The 23,677-nt window shown below is 45.7% G+C and overlaps 2 protein-coding genes across 5 annotated transcripts in view; one reads left to right on the top strand and one right to left on the bottom strand.

Annotated features, from left to right (window-relative positions):
- The window catches only part of cdc42bpb (CDC42 binding protein kinase beta (DMPK-like)), a 46,440-nt gene extending 43,528 nt beyond the window's left edge, over nucleotides 1–2,912 (bottom strand). For 2 of the 4 annotated variants that reach the window (XM_048974065.1, XM_048974066.1), the window contains exon 1: nucleotides 2,112–2,912. In XM_048974065.1, coding sequence (XP_048830022.1) covers nucleotides 2,112–2,286 — 175 coding nt within the window. In that variant the 5' untranslated portion in view covers nucleotides 2,287–2,912. The remainder of the gene's footprint in view (nucleotides 1–2,111) is intronic. The other 2 variants (XM_048974068.1, XM_048974067.1) reach the window with 1 other exon arrangement.
- Nucleotides 2,913–15,071: 12,159 nt separating this feature from the next.
- On the top strand, nucleotides 15,072–23,457 carry si:dkeyp-72h1.1 (uncharacterized protein LOC799956 homolog). Its single transcript, XM_048974070.1, has 4 exons — nucleotides 15,072–15,251; nucleotides 19,616–19,703; nucleotides 20,641–20,824; nucleotides 21,988–23,457. Exons 2-4 carry the CDS (start codon nucleotides 19,617–19,619, stop codon nucleotides 22,056–22,058), a joined length of 342 nt encoding a protein of 113 aa, XP_048830027.1. The 5' UTR covers nucleotides 15,072–15,251; nucleotide 19,616; the 3' UTR covers nucleotides 22,059–23,457.
- The last annotated feature ends 220 nt before the right edge of the window (nucleotides 23,458–23,677 follow it).

The raw sequence follows: 23,677 nt of genomic DNA, 5'->3' as shown, positions 1-23,677 counted from the left end.
TGGGCCTAAAATAAGCCTGGAGCACAATGTAGGAAGGCGGGAGGCAGGACAGAATGGAACAGTGCCGACCTTTCAACACCCGGGTCAGAGGTCCCTTCAGCCCTCCCCTTCCTCCGCTGACCTTGGAGGGGGTGTTCGGAGAACGTGGATTATCACCAGCCACTTGGGTCACACAGCAGGGCTGTGGGCGGCGGGGAGGGAGGGGGGACAGGATTCCAGGGAGACGCACTGAGGGCCAGTCTCTGGGGGGGCTTTTTAGGATATTAGCATCTACCTGATCCTGTAGTCAGTTACACTTAGCATTGGCCAGTCAAACACATTGCTATTTACATTTTTTTTCTATTTATTTAAACATACAGATACGCCAACTAGCTATCGAGGAGCCAGTTTCAGTGCTGGTGGGCTGAACAGCCCATATAAAATCATGGTGTACACCTCCATGCTCGAGAAAACAGCAGCAACACCCATCCTGGGAGGTTTAGTTAAATTCCTATGCACTGTGTGCCCCCCCCCTCGCCCCAGCTGCCTTGACTTGCCGAAGTAGCAGGGAGATATGCAATCACTTGTATATCACCGCCAGTGCTGCCCTACCCTGCAATAAAGTCTCTCTTCAAAAGGGCATTCCTTGTTAAAAACCTGCTTCCCCACTCCTCTGCAGTCGCAGTGTTATTGTGAATTATGTCCACTGAACAGCCCGCACACCACACTGCCAGTTAAGTCCAGTGCACAACTCCAACTACATTCATGTTTCATTACAGCGGCCACGCAACAGCTCTCTTAGCAAGATACCATCTACATCCTCAGTAAAGAGTGAGCAATTCAACCAAGGGAACCTGACTTAGCCCTTCTGCTCCCCCCCCATAGCATCTGCTGGAGCCTCACTGTAAAAAATACTCCAGATCCAAGCCAGAAATAGAGCCAAAATCACATCACCATCCAAATGTTCTAGACCCTGGTCAACAGACACAGGCCCCTTAGCATGATATGAAGCTGTGGACTGATGCAGCCTGAAGTGATGATGGCCATGCAGAGAACAGATGCAACTCGAGGCTGAACCACATGGATTATAATCTCATTAATGACAACAGTGGACACACTACAGGAAGTGGATCCCCTGATTACGGGAGGACAGCAAAGCTGGCAGTGCGGATGGCAGGGGGGGCAGGGTAAGATCTGGTCAGGTTAGGCCAGTACGAGCACTGGGAGCATGGGCCAGCCATACAAAAGAGAACTGAGAGAGAGTATGTGAAGCAAAAACACACACCACTGTCAACACCGGAAAAAGCCGGGCCAAGTACACGAAGCAAACAACCGCTCAATGTTGGCTTTCATTTGGCAAGAAGTGAGAAAGGGGACTGACATCCATCAGCACATCCCTGAAACTGTCCTCCAGGATTAGGCCTAGGCGGCAGAGGGTGGAGTGCAGGCCATTTAACACGGCAGGCACGTTGGAGGAGCAGAAAAACCACCGGCCGGTATGACAAATACGACATTATTAGGGGCACCAACCCTCCGGTAAAATATCAGTACAAGCCAATACGGGATGCTGTTGGGTTCTCGGTTATGACTCTTATATAATGACTGTAGTGTATCCCGGAGATACGCCGCCCCACATGACATGCCTGAAACCGAATGCTTTCACTGAAGGAGCAAATCATGGTGAAGCATTTTTTTTACTTTAACTGAAACACCCAAAGAATATCTCGTATATAAACGGACGAATATTTATATCAATCCGGAGTTAAACACAAAATGTGTCTGAGATTAGTGGGGTTGGGTCTTCGGAGCTGCTGCTGTGAACGGACCGATCTTGCAATTCCCAAGCGTACAAGCCACCCGCAACAAAAAACACTAACATAATACCAATTACCATATTTTGAAGTTAAGTGTAAACTTGGGATTGATGGGTGGGATTGTGTTACACTACGATCGGGGTATTACACAGCACGGACGATCAAGGTTCAAAGTTAATCGCCAATCGAGGCCCACAGGATCCGTTTGATGTCAGGAAACGTTACATTGTGTCCATCCAGTCTGAGCACTTATATAATGTTTGTGTGTTTAAGGAAGTGGGCGCAGGTCTCGGCTAAGCCCCCGTCCCATCGACTTACCCCATTCCAGAAATTCAGAGACGTTCTTCTCCCTCCGAAGGGGCGAGTTGCTGCATTCGTTATACAGACAGATCAGGATATCCAGAAGCGTTTCCACACTCAGGAAACTTTCGCCCTTCTGGTGGCCGTCCAGCAGCAGCTGTTCCAGCCTCTTCAGCCTCACCTTCGCTGACATTTTCCTTGAATCCAAGTCACCGCTCCCTCTCTTGGAGAAAAGGCACCCCGACAAATTCCTCCTCCACCTCTTCTCTCCTTCCTCCCCCTTCTCCCGCAAGCACACACACACACACAAAAAAAAAGAAAAAATGGATTTATCTACCCGAGGTTTACTGCTAAAGTCCCGGAGTCCTCCAACTAGAATAAATCCGACATTTTGTTAAAATTCTGTCCTATGGCCCAGACTTTTTCGGGACTGTTCCAGTCGCCACCATGTTCGCTTCCCTCCGATTCAGCGTCCAACCGGTCCCATTTGCTTTAATCCCAAACAAATCTCCACTTTCCACTTTGGAGAAATGGAGATCTCTTCGCTCGTTAGTTTCTTCCGTCGACCAAGCGTTGAAGCTCCGCCGGCTGCGAACAAGAATGATGGAAAAAATATGCGGGGATTCCAAATCGCTGAGTTTCGTAGGGATCTTCAGGAACACCAGTTCCTTTTACAGCCACGGGAGCCACCTTTTTTTTCTTCGGCCAACGCACAGAGCTTGGTGGTAGTAGCGTGGAATATGGCTGAAGTACTGTCCAGCCCTATCTCTCTCACTCACACTCACTCGCAGACTCCAGACCGGGAGCGCGGAGCCCCGCCCACACACCGGAAACGCTGCCGAGATCCATTACGTCATCGCCTGATTGACAGGCACCGGGAGACAACTGGCACTGACTTCATCCCTGAAAGACACCCGGCGCACACACAAGCTGCTGCATCCGAAAAAAAATGGATCAAGTCATTAAAGATACCGATTCTTATTTTAAATGAGCACGAATGGAAACGAGAAGTTTAGAAGTAGGGAGGACGCTGATGACTGCAAAGCTGCCGGCGTGTATTGCTGGAGAAGTGTTAATGAGCTGTTTCGCCGCAGGCAGAGCGGACGACAGCATTTTTCTCTCCTGTAATCATTATTAACCTGAGTAACAGAGGGTATTAGCATGTCGTTTTCAGACTTTCTGTGTTGAATTTGTGTGTTTAATAAGACTAACTTTTACGTTTTGTGTATAGGAAGAAACTAAATGTATGTAATATTAGTATCGGCCCAGTGCAGTCATGCCTTGAAGCCAACAAACCTTTGTAGATATCCTTATCATGTGTGCTGTGGATGTCCCGGTTTAACGACTGAACAACTGATATACTACGTTGAAACCTATCCGCAGGCTCCCCCCCCCCCCCCAGACTCACTGAGTCACCCAGAGTAAATAAAAAGCAAGGAAGGGAACCTGGCAGGTAACACCGGACCGCTGTGGTGCGCTGGATTGTTTGTTTGGTCATGTGACAAACAGGATTTTCTGCTTGTTTACCTATGCATGTGTTGTTGGGGATAGACAGACTGGCGTGTGCAAAGGTTTGTCAGACAAGTTGTTGAGAGCAGGTATGAGGAAATGGGACCAGGTTGGCCACCAGGCTTGGCGGCGTGGGACACGTAGTCGAATGGCACTGGTGAGACCCCACAATGCTGCCCCTTGAAGCCTCTCACTGGCCGCTGGGTAACTGCCACCCACTGAGAAAAGCATGTTTTGTCTGAACAGCAAGGGCACACAATGTGTGCTTTACTGTTTCTGCAGTTCACTGCGGAGCCAGTAGCTTGATTCATTGTGTCTTACATTGTCAGACTACATCTGGGATGAAATCTCATCACCTGTGTCTGGAGTAACGGTCCGCTGTGGATTCAGGGGGTTAACAGTTTGCGAGGATGACAAATCGAAGTGTGTCTCAATATTTCGCCCCTACCTGCACCGTCTGCTTTTCTCCTGTAGGGCGGCAGCATTGTGTAATGACCCCATTCTGCAACCTCACACCCCCACGGCACACTATGCACTTGTATAGCTGCACATATACACACAAAGGTATGTCATACTCTCAACCTCTGAATCACAGACAGTTTGTTGCAGTTCCTCATGCAAGTCAGGGTCTAAACCTCCAAATCCTCTGTAGCGAGCAGGAGGGACCCAGGTCCTTGCCTGATGGCTGTGCTCCTCCCCTCCAGCTCTGCTTTCAGCTCTCTGTCATTGTCAAGGTCCTTTATTCAGGTTACAGAAGCAGAAAGTGGAACAGAGAAGCTTCCGGAACCATCGCACAGCGCTGTGGCACTGCACACAGGCGAACTGGATTGACTGAGGCGATGGAGACAGCAGGAGAGAGAGAGAGAAAGCGAGTGGGACAGGCTGAGGAGTGGACTGCAGATCTCAGAAGTGGGACAGTGTTAATGGATATTACTGACAGTGAGTCATAGGTAGGAAATACTGGCCCGGCAGTAAGACGGGGCACCAATAGGATGATTGGATGAGATCAAGGCAGTGACAAGGTGGCTAAACGTCATTGGAGTGCATGTGCCCGAGATCTCCGTCAGACCTGTAATCACGGTGCATTGATCTGCTGAAGTGTCTGCATGCCAGCTGTTAGGGGTCACTTCAAGCAGGCAGCCCTTGTTGACCCTCCTTGTCAGCAGAATAGTGTCTGCATTGATCTGTCCATCGTGGGGCCTCCTCACTCACTTCCTGTTTTGTCTGTTATTGTACTTCGGATTGAGCACATTTTAAGCCACTCTGGCAGCTTTCATTTTTTGACTTTTTATATGCTAGTTTACATTCTACCCTGAGGGTTTTTTTTTTTACACTGTTTGACTTTCAGAGTCAACATTGCATAGTTTAATTTAAATGCTGTGCCAAAGCTCCCAACTCCAGTCAACGAGTGGAAGGCCTTCTTTGGAAGTGATCTGATGTCCGTTATCTCTCATGTTTACCATGCCTGGGTCCATCTGCCTTGCATCACGGTGTCCCTTGTGTCTTCTTATCAGGCTGGGCTGGACTTTGTAAATCCTTGCTGGGCTCCAGACCAGAGGAATAAGTGGCACGGGCCAGGGGTGGGACAGTTTGAAGCTACATGCTAACGCTCAGAGTCAGTAGACACTCCGGCGTCAGCAATGGATTAGCAATGTTAGCTCACTAGGTAGGCGGCTGAAACTCTGTCGCTGAAGGAAAAAAATTTAATCGGATATCCTTTGTTCTTAATGTCTTTATTATGTACTTACTTGCTAGACTTCCTTATCCAGAGGGACATGATTGAGCATCATGAAACTCCTACATTCACAGAAATAGGACTGAATGCAAAACAGGTCATTGCAGATCGGCTTTCTCAGAGGTGCCACACGGCGGAGCATGACACGAGTATTAATTAGGACATTGAGGTATGCGACGTACTGGGCCGCACAAAACATTCCGCTGATTTGCTGCCTTTGCATAAATTTGGTTGCCAGGTGATCGGACGTCCGCTTCGAAGTGTCACGGGCTTATGACGACTGCAGCTCCATTCAGCGCCGTCGAAATTTGGATTCATCGTTGTAGCATGTTCACACATTTTGGGTTCCGCACCACATGAAAACACAAGACACGGGCCTGACCTTTAATTCCAAGCAGACACCAGAAAAACTGAGGAATCCAAAGAATGCGCCGATGGGTTGCAGAACACACTTCGATCATACATGAACTTGTGATAAGGAAGAATGATAATATATTACAGCTATAAAATAATAATGACTGTTACATACTAAGATAGCTAAATGATTGTTCTATGTAAAGCAATACTGTAAATGCCTAGATCAAAATAATTCACATTGAAATGTATTCTATGTCTACCATCTACTGGTCAAATTGGTGAATTGCAGTCGTCGACGTGAAGTATGTGCAACAGTTGGTGTTTTTCGATGTGTTGCTGCCCTCTAGCGGACAGTAACAGTCTATGTGTGAGCGGTGCCGTTTTTGTGGAGAGTATCTCGATTAAGCTCACTACTCTTGTCTATCACAGGAAATAATCGGCAAAACGGATTTAGAATTAACCACTTTTAAATAAATCAAGTAAAATAAAAAAGATTTCTGTTTGCTCATGGGGGAGAATGGCCCTTTCCCTAAATAAAAACATGATTTAGGTTACTCGTGGAATTTTAGGGAGGTCAGACCCAATTTGCCAATTTATGGCTAACTTTAGCGCATGGTAGGAAATGGGGATAAAGTGTGATTAGTGGCAACAGGTAAGGCAAGAGGAAAACCAAGAACGGCTCTGAAACAACTGGGATTTAATAATAGTACACAAGCTACTGAATAAGCCCGCAGTCACACAATGTCATCAGCTGGGTATGCATAGGAAACCAATCTCATAGGACTGCCCTGTGTCCTGTCCACAGTCACTGTGGTCTGCGCCACCTCCTGACACCCACTGCCCAACTACCAGGCACTGAGGGCGGTGTGCAGAGAGCCAGCTTTCCCAGCACAACCTCTGCTGCTCTGATAGACAGTCTGTTATTAAGTGCCGGAGCGAGGCAGACACTTGCTGCCGCGCGGCTGCCTTCGCTTCTCATTAGTTTTGCTCTGTCCCCCCGCGACCAGCTGAGGATGTGACCGCTAATCTGTCAAGGCGGTAAGAAATCATGCAGACAAGCCCCGCTTCCAAAAATACGTAGGGCAGAGGGAGGCATCGGTGCGGCTGGGGAACGGCGGTAAGCGCGGTGCAGAGGCGCCGCATAGCACGCCTTTGCGCTCCTGGTTCGGGGGGTCCATTAGGCCAATTAGTCAGCCAAGCTGCGCTTAATACTGCGTCGTGAACAATACAGCAGCATCAGACATAACAGCTTACGCACCTTCTAAGAGCTGCAAGCCCACGCAAGTAGACTAGGTGCTTCAGCAGAATACGGACGGTTTGGAACTGCCGCTTTCGGAGGGGTACTGATTCACCTGACAAGTGTCGCGATGTAAAGCATGAATGCACATACATATTCATGGGGTGCCGACCGGCATGCATTTTTTTTTTGTAAAAACATATGTTCTGTAGATGCTGCTTGAGGTGATGTTACCGTGATGAATACCTGATGGAAAATATGGGCCAACATGAAGCGCGTTCAGCTGGCCTCGTGCCAGTTACTTCCGTGTTCTAATACACAAACATACGCTAGCCAGGTAGAATCTGGAACCGACATAAAATAAAGCAAGACATTTAGTCCGCCCTTCTCCTTGTATCATGAAGCCATTTTACTGTGACGTACTTAAAAAAACACGAAAATCAAGGATGCTTTGGCTAGGAGTGCCAAGGTGTGCTGTGAGCCAGTGTTGCTAAGTGGAATATTTCCTGACTGTCCTACTTTGTTTAATTGCTTGAAAAGTTCCCCTTGCCTCTCCCAACCCTCTCTCTTGCTCTGCCACTACTGTAATCTGTCACACTGTTCCATTTTTAGCCCCAGACTGAGGGCCAAGTCAGTGCCTCACTCCAGTACAAATCGCACCGGTTCTTCCTACTGTTTCCAGGCAGGACCCTGAGCCCTGGTTTGTCCAAGTGAAGACGGCAGTTAAGATGAGGTCAACAATTCTTCCATCAAAGCTGAAAATTCTGCTTGCAGTTTCAGGATGGTGTCTGAGCTGTACTTAAATCTAGAGACTTACGGTTCGAGTTTGATGTCAGGGCTTGATGTTAGGATTTAATGATGACTGGGATCGCGTTTTCTCAGGAGCTGAGCTCTGTGTCTTCAGCGAGGGGCCTTATCACTAATGTGGGAAATTATCAGATTTGCTCGAACGTGCAATGAGAATGAGAGCTCCCAGAGCAGGAAGGCAGCTGTGTCTGAACGCGTGCAGATGATATCAAAGCAACAATCAACTCTGCAGTAGAGGAGAACCCAGGGGATGCTCTGGGGCATGTGGAGATCAGGCAGATGTGGCACCTGAGACTAGAAAAAAGGCTGAAGTTATTGGCTGTTTTTACAGTGACATAGGTATTAAAGCAATTCAGGTAACACTCCCTGCAGCAGTGTTGGTGCCGGGGGGGGGGGCACCAAATGACCCGCCCGTGCCCCCCCAAAGATGCCAAAATATAATGATTAGAATTAGAATGACTTGCTTTCTGTGGTGTGTTGCTCTTCAACTACTTTTAGCATTGACCTGCCACCACCAAAAATGGCACTGGTAACACTACTGCCCCCCCCCCATACCCCCCATGAAAATCCTGGCCTATCAGAGATGTCTTCTGGCACTGACACGTCCCTGCAGCCAGTGGACCTCACAGCCCTACCAGTACTGCAGTGCTGACCCCTTTAATACCGACTTGCCATTGTGTGGCTTGCTCAAGGTTGCTCTAGGTCATTCCAGGCACTCCTGATCACTTGTGTGGCCACTGGAATATAAGAGGTTTTACTGCATTTATTATGAAATAAAATCCCTCTTCTGATTCCCCATCCACTGCCCAAAAATAAAATTGTAAATAATGCCATATCCATCCAGCCATCCATTGATGCATCCATCCATAACCGCTTATGCAGTACAGGGTTACGCTGAAGCCAGTCTATTATAGTCATGCCAATTAAAAACACAGGAAACACAGACTCACGCTGTATTTATGGCTTGTGATACACCATCTGTCCACTAGAGGGTTTTGTCAATCTTCTGGTGATACGAGTAGCTCTTGTATTAAACCCTACACTCCATCTCAAATATAGTACATTTCCGAATAAAATTCTAAATCCGTTCCTTAATAAATTCATTCATACATTTTCCCAAGCAGATCTTCATCAAGCTACAAAGCAATAATGTTTTTTTTTAAGCTCTGAATGATTATTTCTTTATTTCATTTGTAGTTACAGCCCCATGTTACTGTGAAAGTCATAATCAGAGTCGGTCACAGCACAGTGTACATAGGCTGATGAAAATGGAATATGGAGGATCATGGCATTGTGGGAAAATTAAAAGGACAGGGCTTTGTAGCATGCCAAAGACCACCTAGACCCAATTACCTGGGTCCTATGCAGTAGTTTCTTGTAAATTGTTGATGAAATTCCTGGAGTTGAAATAACAGACTGTCTGTATTAGTATTTTGAGAAAGGAGGACAGATAGGAATGGTAGGAATGACCAGAGCCCCGGGTCAGTCTGTCATGTCAGGTAATCTGGAGCAGGACAGAGACAGAAGATCGCCGAGAGGGGAATGGTGAAGTGTGGCATTGTCCTGTCCCATCACTGCGTCTGTCCTGTCTGTCAGATGATGAGGCTAAATGATGTAACGATATCCCATTAATAAGCACCAGCACTTTTCACCACTGGCAATTTTCGACAAAAAGTATATTGGTTATTGATCGAATTTTCCAGTGCAGAAATATAGAGACGCATGCAAAAAAATTAATAATTCATGCATTAAAAGTAACTGAGGTACAAAAATAATTCCATCTGCTCAATTTCTGCTCTGCTAATTACATCTCTTTTCCTTGCACTTCTGTGTAACTTCCGTGTTAGTGCTGGTGCTTATGGTCAACCAATGAGCAAGCTTTCTCTGTATGTGCATTCACAGTAGTTTGTGTTTGAACAAAAATTACCTAGTCTAGAGTAGGTACTACAAAAGTGTTCTGGAACTACCTCAGAGGAACTACAGTCAGGCCGAGTTCCTGCAGTGTGAATATGATTCCGGAAAATGGTTCTTGTCCCACAGAAAAGTTCCTGTGGTGTGAAAGCACATATATGTATATATTATGCTTTCTGAAATCTTTGAACAACAATAGTTCTGTTCTTGGGACTGGATGACGACAAAGCCTGATGTTAGTATTCATACATAATTACGACAATACTAATGCTTTTGGGACATTTAAAAGGGATATTTGATTTAATTTCTACAATGTACATCATATACTGTAAGTCTTCATTATCATAGCAATAAAATTAACATTTTGTGCTTTCCAGTGGTCTGATTCGCAGATCGATTTTGGCAGATTTAAAGTTCATGGTGAACAGTCTGCTATCCTCTAGATCGTTTACCTAGTACAAAGAACAATGTGGTGGATTATATCGGTTAATGTCAATATTACTGTTAAAAAAACATCAACGCATCAGCATGTCATTAGCGTTGCTACTGAGATGAGAACATTATGCGAAAAAACCAAAATACAATAAATTGACTTTCTAAAGATTTCCGAAGCAAATACGGACATTACTGCTAGCTTTTGTTTGTTTGTTTGTTTGTTTTAAAACCAATGGGTTCTTTACAATTAAAGCTAAAACTGCCTTTGGGAAATAATGATGGGAAAAATACATCTAGCATCGCTTTTGGGAAGAATTTCCTGTTAAGGTCTGTGCTCCCCCACATAACACCAATATACTCTTTTCAACACCGTGATGTGGTTGTCATGGGCATTGTGTTGGAGAGGGATGGCGGAAGCGCCGGTTGATTGTGGGCTCGATATTTTTTCTGCTACTCTTGAGGTTTTTTTTTTTTTGTGTGGAGGGGATGGTAACGGCATGGTTGAGTGGCACCTCGCTCCCTGTGGGCCGAAGGGTCTTCGTCAGCCCTTCGCTGATTGGCCCAGCCAGGAAACAACTGGCAGCGAGCAAAGCTGGCCGCATGTCCACTCGAGAAATGAATGTTAATGAAGCAGTGGGGGTGGGGGGGGGGGGGGGCTTGAATGAATCACGACAACAAATTCATCGGCGGAACCCACAAAGACGACAACGACACCAAAAATTCTACAAAAGCACAAATGCTACTGAACGGGGTAATGAAAAGCACTACCTGTGAATACCTGTTATTTAGGAGACCTGCAGCACCAGCTACCTCACACACTACGGAGCAGCTCAGGCTGGCACCATGGCCGCCATGTTAGGGAGACGGTGCTGAAGGATCAACTTGTTTCTGTAAAAGCAGATTCCGGTATTTCCAGTCTGGGGACCGTCAACAAACTCACGATCTGATCTGACATTGGCTTGACGTTGGCTTAAACGTATCATTGTTTTTTCCCCCCACTTACTGTCGGCATCCTTACACGACTGAAAGCGAGGTCTTCACCTCTGCGCTCACCCGGATTCTGTGCTCCTTGGTGTCGGTGCTGAGCTCGCACCCAGCCGTGACACTGTGACATCCTGTAAGACAGGCAACAGCCAGTGCCTTGCACTGTCCACGAGAGCCTTTCGTCCAAAACTTCACCACCACAAACAATATAATTGCCGGTGTGTCCTTTCAGAGACGGATGCACATCCAGAAAATGCTGATTCTCTATTTGATTCCAATTTAAGCAAAGCAACAACAAAAAAATCCTATTTCTGGTTTAGCTGTCTAGAGTCTACCTTTGCTGCAATTTAGACTAAAGTGTAGCGAACGCGGCAAGGTGTGGGGGAGTGTACGCTGCAGAGAAGGCACCAGCTGAGCCTGTCGTTTGCTCGCTCGCTCGGCTGACTCACAGATAATAGGCGCTCGCTCCACTGCACCTGGGAGGCCCGACACCCCCCATCCCACACAGAAAGGGAGCCTCATTTCAAGACCCACTCGCCCATAATTACTACCCATGGGTTTAGGGTCTGGTCACCCAGGGAGGTGATGCGATCAGTGCTCCGCCTTCGACTGGGGTGCTGCGTCACCCTATGTTGAATTTAATTGCCCTAGCCTCACCCCTTATCCTTCATCACAGTGGAACATCTGAGAAATTCTAAAGAAGCTGATTGGTTAAAGATTTAGGGGCCAACGGTGTACATGTCAGAATGGGTGACGGTTCTGCGTCACCTCGGGCCATGAGTCACCGAGAGAGTGGAAAAATTTACTTGCCAAGTGCTGGAAGCTCATCTTTTACAATCCACAAGATGCAATTAATCTCCCGAAGGTGAGCAGTGGAATGGGTGTGGCCTGTTCTATCCGGTTACCTTCTTGGTACCGGAGCTTTCTTGCCATGACACGACAGCCGAGGGCTAGCCAATGAGATGCAGATGAGGACCGCAGAGGCACATGGGCAGGGCTCCGTGGAGGTACGTAGCAGGCCCATTCTCTTCCCCTACATGCCCAGTTTCATCTTAAGCGCGAACATGATGAAAGGCGATCAGCCCCCAGGGTTTCTAGAGGTCGCGTGTATGTGAGAGCTGGGAAGACTATGAGTGGGTCTGGGCTTACTGTATGACATCATGCTCGGAAAATACCTGGGTTCAGAAGAAGGTAATGTGGAACGCCTCCAGCTTTTTCATCTCTACTCATTCTTATTCGTGCGTCTGTCGCTGTTCTCCCAGTCCGTCTAAGGGCTCCATCAAACACGATTTTAGCTTCACGAAACGACATTGACTTTGATGGCGTTAAATAAAAAGAGGTGAACTTTTTATTAAAGTACTGGCGGGTACCTGCAGGGACCAGAATCCCAGTGCATCGCAGTGCCGAAAAATACACCTGTAAGATGGACAGTATATGTGTGAATGAAAGGTAATGAAATAGGACAAGGTGGCATGGAGCTGTGTGTCGGTGGAGGAGAGGCTGCAGTGAAGCGGACAGGGCATTGCACAGGGGAGCAAAATGCTGGCCAAAATATACAATGCTGGCACTCAGACATGACGGAAAGTGGTCAAGAGCGGTCGTCTTTGTGCTAAAAACTAGCTAGCCACGCCTCCACCTCCAAACGAAACACACAGAGCTATACACCCTGAAGCAACCCAACGGAGAGCCAACAGGTCTTCAGAAAATGGGCAACGACGTGGTGATCCGTCTTCTGCTGGATTGTTTTAAAAAAAAAAAAAAACGAATAATGAACACATAAGAAAGATTGGAACTGGGCTCGGAAATAAACACCAGCTAGATCTGGAACTTGGAATAAATGTTTGACAACTTACATCCAGACCTGGGAAGGATCATGTTGTCAGGGAGGTTCGAACGAGTTACGTTTGATTTTCCTCGAGCAGTAAGTCAATCTGACTCAGCGGTTGTAACCAGATAAACGAGTATCTATTAAGGATTTATATATGGGTTCATGACTTATTCATAGGACTGAATACATCACTGGATCTTCCTTACCCCTGTGATGAACATGGAATAGCAGCTAACGACAGTCATTAAGCGAAGAGCTTCTACTGTAAGAGCTACGGCAGCGTGTCAAAGGACAGAGGACGGGGCGGGATATAGCCAGGCCTGCATCACCGCACCGTTGCGGGATGTTGAAGAAAGACGACGAATCGACGTGCAACCTGACCGCTTTCAGGGGTCCTAGGCAAAGCTGTACTTAGGAGCCCAAAGCAGCTGCCTGTTCTGGCTACAGCTGGAATCCTGCTCCCCAACTCATCCCAGTTTAGTGCAGTCCATAGGCGATTCTTGTCCCTATTCAGTGGAGCCTCAGCCCCCCCCTGTTTTTTGTCTCAGCCCCCCTGAAATATAATTTTTCCAAATCCATTTAGCGATTCATCCTGTGTTTTCGTACACATTTCGTACCACCAGATAGGCAAACAACAGCCTCTCAGCAAATTTAATCATGGGTTGGAGTAATGTCCCGTATCTCTTAAAAAAAGCCCCCCCCCCCCCCCCCCCCCAAGGGTCAAATCCTAGAATCGTCCCTGGTCCAACCCAACAAAGACCAGGATTTAGGGACGCTGCAATCCTGATGTGAGGCCCTGCGTGACCAAGATTGACAGCTAAGCAAAGTGTAGCTCTGGTGTAACTTGCATGCTACATGTTTCCAAAATTGCAAGTTGAAACTTTGTTTCTGATATCTACTCAGAAGCCAGGCAAAGAGTGTGAACCTCTAACAATCAATGTTATAAGTAATACGAAATATACAAAAAAATTAATTACATTCTATAGACGAGGGGAAATTTGAGCTAATAATGACAGCTATTAACCCCCCCCCCCCCCCCCCCAAAAAAAAAATAAAAAATCTTAATTAATTCAAGCTTAAAAAAAGTGAGATGGCAGCTGTTTATCTCATATGAAGAAACCTTACACCTTAAAGAAGGTGGATCCGGGCTATTCAGAGTTATCAGGTAAGCAAGTGCAAAGTACTGACAATTACTGATACTCTGGTTGCCCGTCTCTCATAACTGAACAAGCCCAGATTTGCAAAGGCTCTTCAACTAGACTGATATGCCATTCCCAGGCACATAGATCTGACAGCCTATAACTTACCTTGTGAAATGTACAGGCTGATGTGGAGCAGAGCGTGCTATTTACATAAGATAGGGCTAGAAAACATGCTTGCCAAAAAAAAAAAACAGAACAATGTTTGCCATTTTGTTAAGAAATTCTGCCCCCAGTCAGCTCTCTTCAAAAGCAGGCCCTCATCTTACACTATAATACTGGCAGTCCAGACGTCATGTGTTAGATACATCATTCAAGCTATTTTAAAGTGAGGTCTCGCTACAACACTTATGTGTGACAGTCAAATCAGGATAAAAATATAAGGTATTAAGCTATTCCTCTATTTACAAAAGCAGCATTTCACATTATTGGCCTTTATTGGATATTTGAAAACTGGTCAGGTTACAAATTATATCGTTTCTGTAATTAGTGCTACAATTAATTACATTTAATATGGCGTGGAAATAAAAGACTTAGCATCGTAGTGGTTTTCTGTTAAACGTGAGATTCAAACATTCTCGCTAACAAACTAAAACTCGTGAATATCTAATACCTCTGTCGAAATATACAAAAGAGCAGATTTTATTCTGAGAAATCAAAACAATGCAAACGGTCACCATTCCTTTATGTTAATTAGCCCTCATAAAATTAATAACAAAAAAAACTCAACGTTCGTATGCGTGCAGTGCAAGTCATTATTAGTCGTCGTTCCAAACAAGTATGTGAAATAGGGCGATTTTTTTACCCGGAAAGGGCGAGCGTTTTTGCGCTGTTCGTCCACGGATCAGGTGTGTTGTGAAAAAAGAGCAATAGCTCCATCTGTCTGCATTCTCTTCTTCTGTTCCTTCTTCATGCCGGCGCTCTCTCTCTCTCTCTCTCTCTCCCTCTCTCACTCCCTCCCTCTCTCTCTCCCTCGCTTCTCCTCACTTAACAACATTTGGAAGCTCACCTTACGCCGCCATCCGAGCACATCAGGGAAGCGCTTGGGATCGGAAAGACCGGCACTTTAGGATCGTGCCTGTCGACAGACGGCTCGCGTCTTTCCCTGGAATACTGCTTGGTAGTGGGAAGAGCAGGATTAACGTAAATAAGAGAGGTAAGCGACCGAGTTTGCGGCCAATATCTGAACGCGCCTGTCCTAAGAGTAATCTGAAGTTTGATTTGCGATGACTTTCAGCCACAGAAATCTTATGGAATCGTTCAGAGAATATAATAATAAATCGGGCGCAAGTAATATTCAGTTTATCGCTAAGAAAAACAAAATGACCATCTCTGAGTGAACTTCTCAGCAATCCATCGTTAATAATAAATCCAAGAGTGACAGTGCGATGCGCGAAATACCCTATTTAGATAATTGTCCAGGATGATTAATATAATTCCTCTGAATAAAAGATAAATATTGATAACGCATTTTTTTCACATTTTGCTACCGTTTTTCAAATTAAGACGGCATTCTTAAACCTAAATATTAAGCTATAAAACTACATAATTATTACCATCGCGATTAGTGGGCCGATGACAATTACATTAAAGTGCGTGCCGAATTGCAATAGCGTTTACTGTTACTGTGTCTTATTACGTTGTCCTATCACTTAATTAATGATACTTCTTCACCATAACATTCATTCCTCTGGTCCTCTTCGGTTTTGCAAAGAACTTGGCACAAACCGTGCGAACTCCTTGAAGATATTAAGTGTGCATTTTTAAATTGTTGCTCTTATCTATCTATTTTTACGCATTACTGTTTTATTTGCTCTTGACATCAGGACGTAGAACCTATTATTTAATGTGAAAGAACGGATTAATGTATTGCATTTTAAGCTTCTGCAGCACACTAGTGTAAAGCCAGCACGAAGAACGGAGCAAATCTGAGCTTTGATAAAAGTTCCGTGGTGCCAAATTTAAGCCCGAGGAGACTGGTGACAGCAAAAGGAACATCAAATACAGCAATATCAGGAATGGTTCATGCTGTTCATTAAAATTCATCTTTGATCCATCTTAGACCATTGGGTGTGTGTGTGTGCTCAGGAGGGAGGTCATCCATTACTCTACAGAGAACCAGAACGGTTTATCCCTTTAAGACTCTCCTTCTAAGGCCATTTTACCAAATTGGAAACACTGCCCTTCTTAGATTGGAGTGCCGAAGCCTATTTTATGCGTGAATATGGAACTGGTCCAGTCGGAGGGTAATATAACAAAGACCCGTCTTTGAAATGGTCTCATGAATATAGGAGGTAGCCTGATCAGGCAGCGTTTTTCGCATGTCTGCCGCGAGCGCGTTTCTGTGCCAGAGGAAGGTGCATGTTAGAACCCGGCTTTCATCGCCTGCGCCAAGCAACTGGACTCGTCGAGAGAAGATAATGGGATGGAATCCCAGGAGAGGCACTGGTGCCATGTCCTTGAGCGAAGTTGCTTTGGGTATGGATGCTGGGTAAATACCCAGCAACTAAACCACCTTCTTTGAAGCCTATGTTTGCTCACAGCCTTTTAGGACACAGGAGGAAGCACCTGCGTAGGGAGGCGCCCCCAAGGCACCCTAACCCCCTTCGGTCCCCCGTCTGGAAAGTGGCATGGCTGTTCCGGGTTCTTACTGTTGCTTAAGCATCTCATTAATTCAGATGATCACCATTAAGTCCCTGTTCGTGTATGGCATGGTTGGGGGTGTATGTGTGAGTGTGTAGTGGAAGCAGGGTTCCGCGTTTTTTCCCAGGGTACCCACACAAGAAATAGAGGCAGTGCCCTCACTGTAAAGGAGACATGGCAGGCATCTGCGGGAGATGAAGGGCCTTATAGAGAAGCACATACTCAGTAATGGCTTTCACCAGCCAGAATCTCGTAGACCTACCAGCCCTGTTCCGTCCTGGGGGGCCCTGTATGCCATGAGCTCTTCTGGGTGCCAACTCGAAGGTTCACCGCACGATGTGTTCCATCAGGAGACATTGGTGTACCAAACAGGTGCAGACTTATATTCCTCAGCCGGGTCTCCCGAAAGCTTTCCCATACATGTACGAGTGTTAACATTGAATTTCTAGGAGCCTTTGCATTTTTCTTTCCAGAATCACCTACAAAATGAATTATATTTATGTCATATGCTTGCAGCTTTCAAGAAATATACGCCGATATCAAATTCCGTATATATTTTGAACATGTTAATGGTTTTATCCATGTACATTTATCCATGATCACATTCTGGAGTTTTTTCCTCCAGAAACATCCTTGCTAAAGTGCTCTATTACAATGCTCCTCCCACGACTTTTATCTGCAAGCAACCAAAAAAAAAGGACCTTTCTGTAGTTTTATTCAAGCCTTCCACTGATCTCAGCTCGCTCACTGCGACAGCTCTCACTCTGCCGCATGACAGCCCGGTGTAAATCGACAAGCAGGCCCACGTGTAGCAGGACACCCCCGGGGCTTTCGGCTGTCTGAGATGGACAAGATCAGAGTTCTGAAGTTGGCAGGAGAGAATCTGGCACCAACGTGCCGTTTCAGTTTCTCCACTGCGGTTGATCCGTAATACGGAACAAATAACTGACGACAACAACCGACGCGACTGTCTTCTCGACGCTGTGATGTGCACCGTTCTAACAATCAAAGACATTCTGCTTTGACTGCCTGTTTCCATGGCAACCCAAAGGAGCCACATTTGTGTTCTGATGGAGGGTCATTTGGGAGTCTCGCCAGGGAACTCCCAGTCCAACTACTGCACTTGCACTAGGCTACACAGAGTAATACATTAATCTTTATCGTGACCCCAACTCGGGAAAAAGCAGCTGCTACGTCTCATTATGGGGAATTGCCTCCAAGACTTTAGAGATACGGGTCAATTGGATTGGCCGAGGCCCTGTCTCAGAGGTCCGTTTTCAGCCTTGGTGCTGGATACGTCTGCCTTAGAAAGGCATCAGAATGACTCTCCGGGGACAACAGGTATTACTGATGAACCACAATGGCGACGGTCACAGCGAAGCATTAGTAACAGACTTCAGAGCCAAGGAGCCTTCCCTGATAGGAAAGTGGTGTAGCACTTAAAAATGATGTGCAACCTCAAAGGCAAGTAAGATTTATTCCAATACAAGAACTAGTGTGGATTGTTAGAAATGCCCTTCTGAACCTTTGAGAGTGGGAGTTTCGCCACTACTGTTCCACAGATAAATACCCTGCTCGAGCTCTCAGCCTTGGTGGCCTGGTCTAACGTCCACGTGAGGTATCGCACAAGAGTGGAACTGACACATGAGACAGCCTGGGAGTTAAAGGCAAATAAAACATATTTTTAATTTCCCATTCAAAATGCTTTCGTCATCAAGAGCCCAGTCTGAAATCAGAGGAGGAACTTATTGCTTGTTCACCCTAGTAAGGATAGGTATGCCTGTCTTTATCCATGTCAAGACAAAACAGGCAAGCACTGACAGAAATGCAATTAGAAGCTTGCGAGCAGTTTTGATGGAATGTTCTAGAAGTGATTTTCCTCACTGCATTTGCCACCCTTAGCGTGACTCTTGCATGTGGGGGCAGAGTGACTGATGTGACACATTGAAAGGCATTACAGAGGAACAGAGTGACCCACACCACAATCACGTCTCAGTGTGAACTCATCTCTCTTGCCTCATATTTTGAAATTAAATCAATTGCCATTTTAGGCTTGATTTGCTAGAACCTCTTGATGATGATGCCATTCTGTTATCTTTGTTTTGTGCTGAAGCAAATGATTTAATTTTCCGCCTGTTATTAATGTGGAACAAGCCTCCTTTGTTTCGGAGAGGTTTCACTGCGCCATCATGAAAATCAGGCTGCCGTGTTTATTTCTCTGAAATAGATAAGATGCAGTGTTATTTTGATAGATACAAGGACACTACTTTCACTTTGGATTATCTCTGAAGCTGCAGAAGAAGGGATCTTCCATCTTACAATTGGGCGACATATTGGTGCCATTAAAGCTACGGAGCCTTAGATGATGATGTGAAAAAGAACAAAGTGCTGTTATAGACTTCAGGTGACGGTGACAATCCTGCTCAGTCCAGCCTGAACTTACATTTAGCCTGTTTCCTATGAAGTTCTTCAGAGGTGCTAAGATTTTCATACGGCTTCCACCAGTTGACTCATTCCCATAGGCCACATTGCTAGAAGGGTCCCTGAGGACATGATACTGTACCATTCACTGTCAGTTATTAACCACCAAAACTGAGGCCATGACATGAGTAAGAGGAAAGCAGTTACTAGCACATTCGACTGCTATAAGGGGATATCGCGTTCGCAGCTGGAGATTGCTAACAGGAAGTCTACGCTATCTCACTGCGTCGCACTCCATCAGTGGGTGAAAATGCAAATGCAAAAGGGTCGGGTGGCTGAGATTCTGAATGACATGGCCTGTGAAAGGTGCAATTTCCATAAATGTGCCCTGTCACTCAGAAGAGTGGCACGGGGACTATCCGTACCTCAGCTCAGGCATGGGCGTGTGATCTGCAGGATGACAGAGGTCATGAACACCTGTGAGCCGGGCATGGGAGACTTCAGCGGCAGCAGCACCGCGGAGGACCAAGACATGTCCTTCCAGGTTGGTTTACACACACCTACACATCAGAACACACACATTGAAGTTTACAGCATGATCATTTCTCTTAAGCTGTACTCCCAGTGATACATGGACAGAAACATACAAAAACAGAAACATATTCCTGTCCCAGGAATACATGAAGATGTGTTGCTTTGTGAATATAACCCCGTAATGTCTATACTGAAGTTTGTTATCTATGCAGACATGCTCTGAAAATTGATCCTTGCACGCAGTCCACTCGTCAGATATACATGATGCATATGTTCACATAAACTCCGTCTATGGGGTGATATCAAGGAGATCTGTCTCCTGAAGGCTCTTCCAATGATTCCATCTGGATTCTCAAGTTTGTTTTCCTCTTGTGTGCATAAGTTGGAGGCTTTTTTTCGCTGGTATCATTTCGGGCACATTGCGGGGGGCCGCAAAGCACAGCTAGGAATGGAAAGGTCACGATTTGTCAGAGCATTCCCCGCCAGCCTCGATCAGCCTGGCAAGCTGGTCTTTTCAGCCGAGCTTGGTGGTTCCGTTTCTGCCCTGGTGATCAGTCAGACCCAGCCCCCGCCATATTACCGCAGACGTCTTCTCCAGCTCTTTCGTCCGTACCCCTCCCTTCTCCATGGAGTGGCTTTAGAAATTAAGAGCGAACTTCATTACTCATATCCCATCACCCTGCTTCTTGCTCTCCGAAATAAAATCCTATTATCTCAAGCAAATTTCTGCACAATGTGAGATGCATGTGGAGATCATTTGTGTCTTTGCTGCCTTACTGCTGGTGGGGGGGATCAAACCTGGTCAGGTCTTTTTGCCAAACATACAGTATATACGTGATATTCACCCCCCCCCACCCCCCAATCATCCACACTAATTGACATAAAGATACACATTCCTAAATGATAACCCTGTTTTTTAGAGCAGCGTTTCTTATTCTCCTGCCTAGGTCTTCCCAGACTCTCATGACCGCTACCCCAAGCTGTCCAAGAGGCTGCCCTCCATTGTAGTAGAGCCCACCGAGGGGGGGGAGGTGGAGAGTGGGGAGCTCCGCTGGCCCCCTGATGACCTGACTTCCACTGAGGGGCCCAGTGAGAGCTCAGCCTTGCCTCCTCTGCACAACCAGACCACGGGTATGAAAACGTCATTGGCTAGAGCAGTGTTTCTCAACCCGGTCCTAGGGTAACAAAAGAGGTGGAGCGTCTGGGAGTCCCCAAGGACCAGATTGAGAAACCCTGGAGGATTCTGGAGGTTCATGCCCATGCCAGATATACAAGCACATGTGAAGGTCGCAAACCAAAAAAGGATCAAGCAAACAAAAAAAAAAAAAAATAAAACCATGAATTTGCATGTGGTAAGAAATTTAGCTTTTAGGTTCTATGTTTATTCTCACAGGAAAGTAGACCATCTGACTTGTGTTATACTGGAAATAGATGGTCCAGTACTTGCTAGGACCCTGGCCTGGAACTTGTAAAGTGATTTGTCTTCTAGGTAAACACCTGTTTGTGCTGGCATGTAGCCATCTTACCAGGTGCCTGCTAAGGTTCTTGGCTCATGCAAGGCTCCCAGTCCTAGATGTAGCTTCAAGCCTGATTCTGTCCCAGATGTGTCCCTCCAGCCTTTCAGTATTTGAGGCCGACTTGAGACCTACATCCATTTTAACCCAAGTCTGGGGCCTAGCACTCCGTTCCCAGTTGCGGTGGAAACCATCTCTTCCATATTCGCCTCTATACATTATTAATTTGTTCAGCACATGGTCTCCAGTCCCCAGGTGACTCACAATATTCGCAAAATGTCAGTTACTTTGCTCCAGAGTATGGGAGCAGAACCCCTACAGAGATTTGAATCAGAACGTTCTTCCCCCTGAAGTCTAGCACAATAACAGTGCCTCTACATTATCCATACTGTTGCCATGGTCAGTTGCTATGCTGTTGTCATGGTCAGACCTATCATTCTATGGAGGAGACAGAATAAATTAGACTACCGAAATTTCTTGGACAATGTAATTTAAGAATTAAGACAACCTCTCCCCCACAGAAAAAGCTACAATTAGCCCCTGGAAAACCTAGCAGCTGCGACCCTACCCAAGTTACTTAACGGATCTAAAATAAATAATTTAAGTCTAAAAATAACTAAACAATATTAGAGAAGCAGTTGTAGTGTCCTAATAGAGGCCACTCTTCCACAGCAGACCTGAGCCAAGCTGTAGACCTGGAAGCATCCACATGCACAGGTAGAGAACCTCCACCCACTTTGGTTCCATGTGAACGGCATCAGCTGTCTTGTCTTTCTTCAGAGGAAAAGCTGGGCCTGGACAGTGAGGACAACCTGGAGATGGGTGCAGCCACAGGTGGGGACTCCAACTGAAAGACCCCGGTTAACACCACTTCAGCTTTCACTGTGAAGACTTCCAGACAAAGAGGAGCACGGAACAGAGGACGATCTAGGAGGGACTGGCCCACCTGTCTACACCTGGCTTGGAAACTTGTCGACTGACCCCAGTTTGGACACACCTCTGTGAAACTGACTGAGATAGATATGTGCCAAACTCTGGTGGTAGCTACAGTACTTTGTATTGCATTGTTTGGTTAAGTGTTTAAGTACAGATAAATACCCAAACAATTCTTTCAGACCTTTAGTATCTTCTTTGGTTGAATTTTGTTCACACATCTAATAGAACAGGTAAAGTTGTGTGCGTGTGTGTGTGTGTGTCTTGTTAATGTTTTTGAAATGGCCATCTTCAGTCTCGATTTAGAACATTCTGGGTGCTGAATCTTGAGTATTCCAATAAGTTGACCTGCGTCCTTGATGAATGCGTATGCGGATGTGTGCTTGGTGCATATTTTGCGGTTGGTTCATGATATGTGTTCATTGTCGTTGCGGAGAAAATACTGCCACTTTGTATATATCAGAGTTCTCATAAGCAGCATTTCAATTATTGCTTTCCCTCATTAGAAAATAGGAATCATTAGATGTACCACAACCAGAGAGCGAAGACTCATCATTCCCTTGTTGAAAACATGCGGTTCTTCCATTGACCTTAATATGTTTTGTCATCCGTGTGTTGCCACCTCCATAAATGTGAGTGCTTGTCAGTACAATAGGTACTGGGAATAGGCGTCCTGCACCACCTCTTTTTATAGAGTGCATATGAATCCTGACACCGAAGCGAGGCATTTTCTGGACAAGAAATCCACTCTTGCGACACTCCCAGATGCATTATTTTCTGCAAGAGGGAATAGCTTCTTGTTATTCCCTTCTTGTGGAGCTTCCTGTCCATAAAAGATCCGTCTATCTTATTGTCAGTCTGCATGTTTCTCTCGGATCGCCGCTCCAGACCCTCCTGTTTCCAAGCCTTATTGGACACAGACTCCCATCGCAATATGTCCTCCGTGGTGTTGAGGCTTGAGTCGTGTGCCTTTTGTTTCCATATGTGTGAGTTAGGGTTTGAATATGACAGAACAATAACTTACACTAGTAACAGCATCCATCTGATTACTTAAGAAATAATACCCTTTCCTCTTTGTATTATAGGAAAGCAGTTTTAATGTGCATAATATGATTATACTTAGAGGTCTGTTTGATTTAGGATAAATGTGCACTTTGCTCAATTGCTGAAATTATATTAGAAGATATTTTTTATTTTGAATTACATGCATAAAGGTTATGGATCAGTAGGACTTGTATGAATGCCCACTTCAGTTTCTGTATATGTTGCTATAAAGGTAATTGCAAGTTTATAATAAACTCTAGTGTTGATTAGAAAGGAGGGATCTCTCTGTTTATTGGGAGACTGAAACAAGGGGGGAATGACCACTCTGTCTAATTTTGTACTTATTTATTGAGTGGGATGAGCACAATGGTTGCTTTTTGTCCCATCACATGTAGAATGCGTTAGGCTGCAATATTCCACCCTATAGCTGACAATCAACCTTTCTTCTATAGGCTGGACTCCATCACATTGATTCAGGTGTTTATGGTTATCT

This window comes from Brienomyrus brachyistius, chromosome 14 (assembly GCF_023856365.1).
Source record: "Brienomyrus brachyistius isolate T26 chromosome 14, BBRACH_0.4, whole genome shotgun sequence".
Classification (NCBI taxonomy): Eukaryota; Metazoa; Chordata; class Actinopteri; order Osteoglossiformes; family Mormyridae; genus Brienomyrus; species Brienomyrus brachyistius.
The sequence above is the reverse complement of the archived record's forward strand: the minus strand, read 5'-3'. Positions and strand labels throughout refer to the sequence as shown.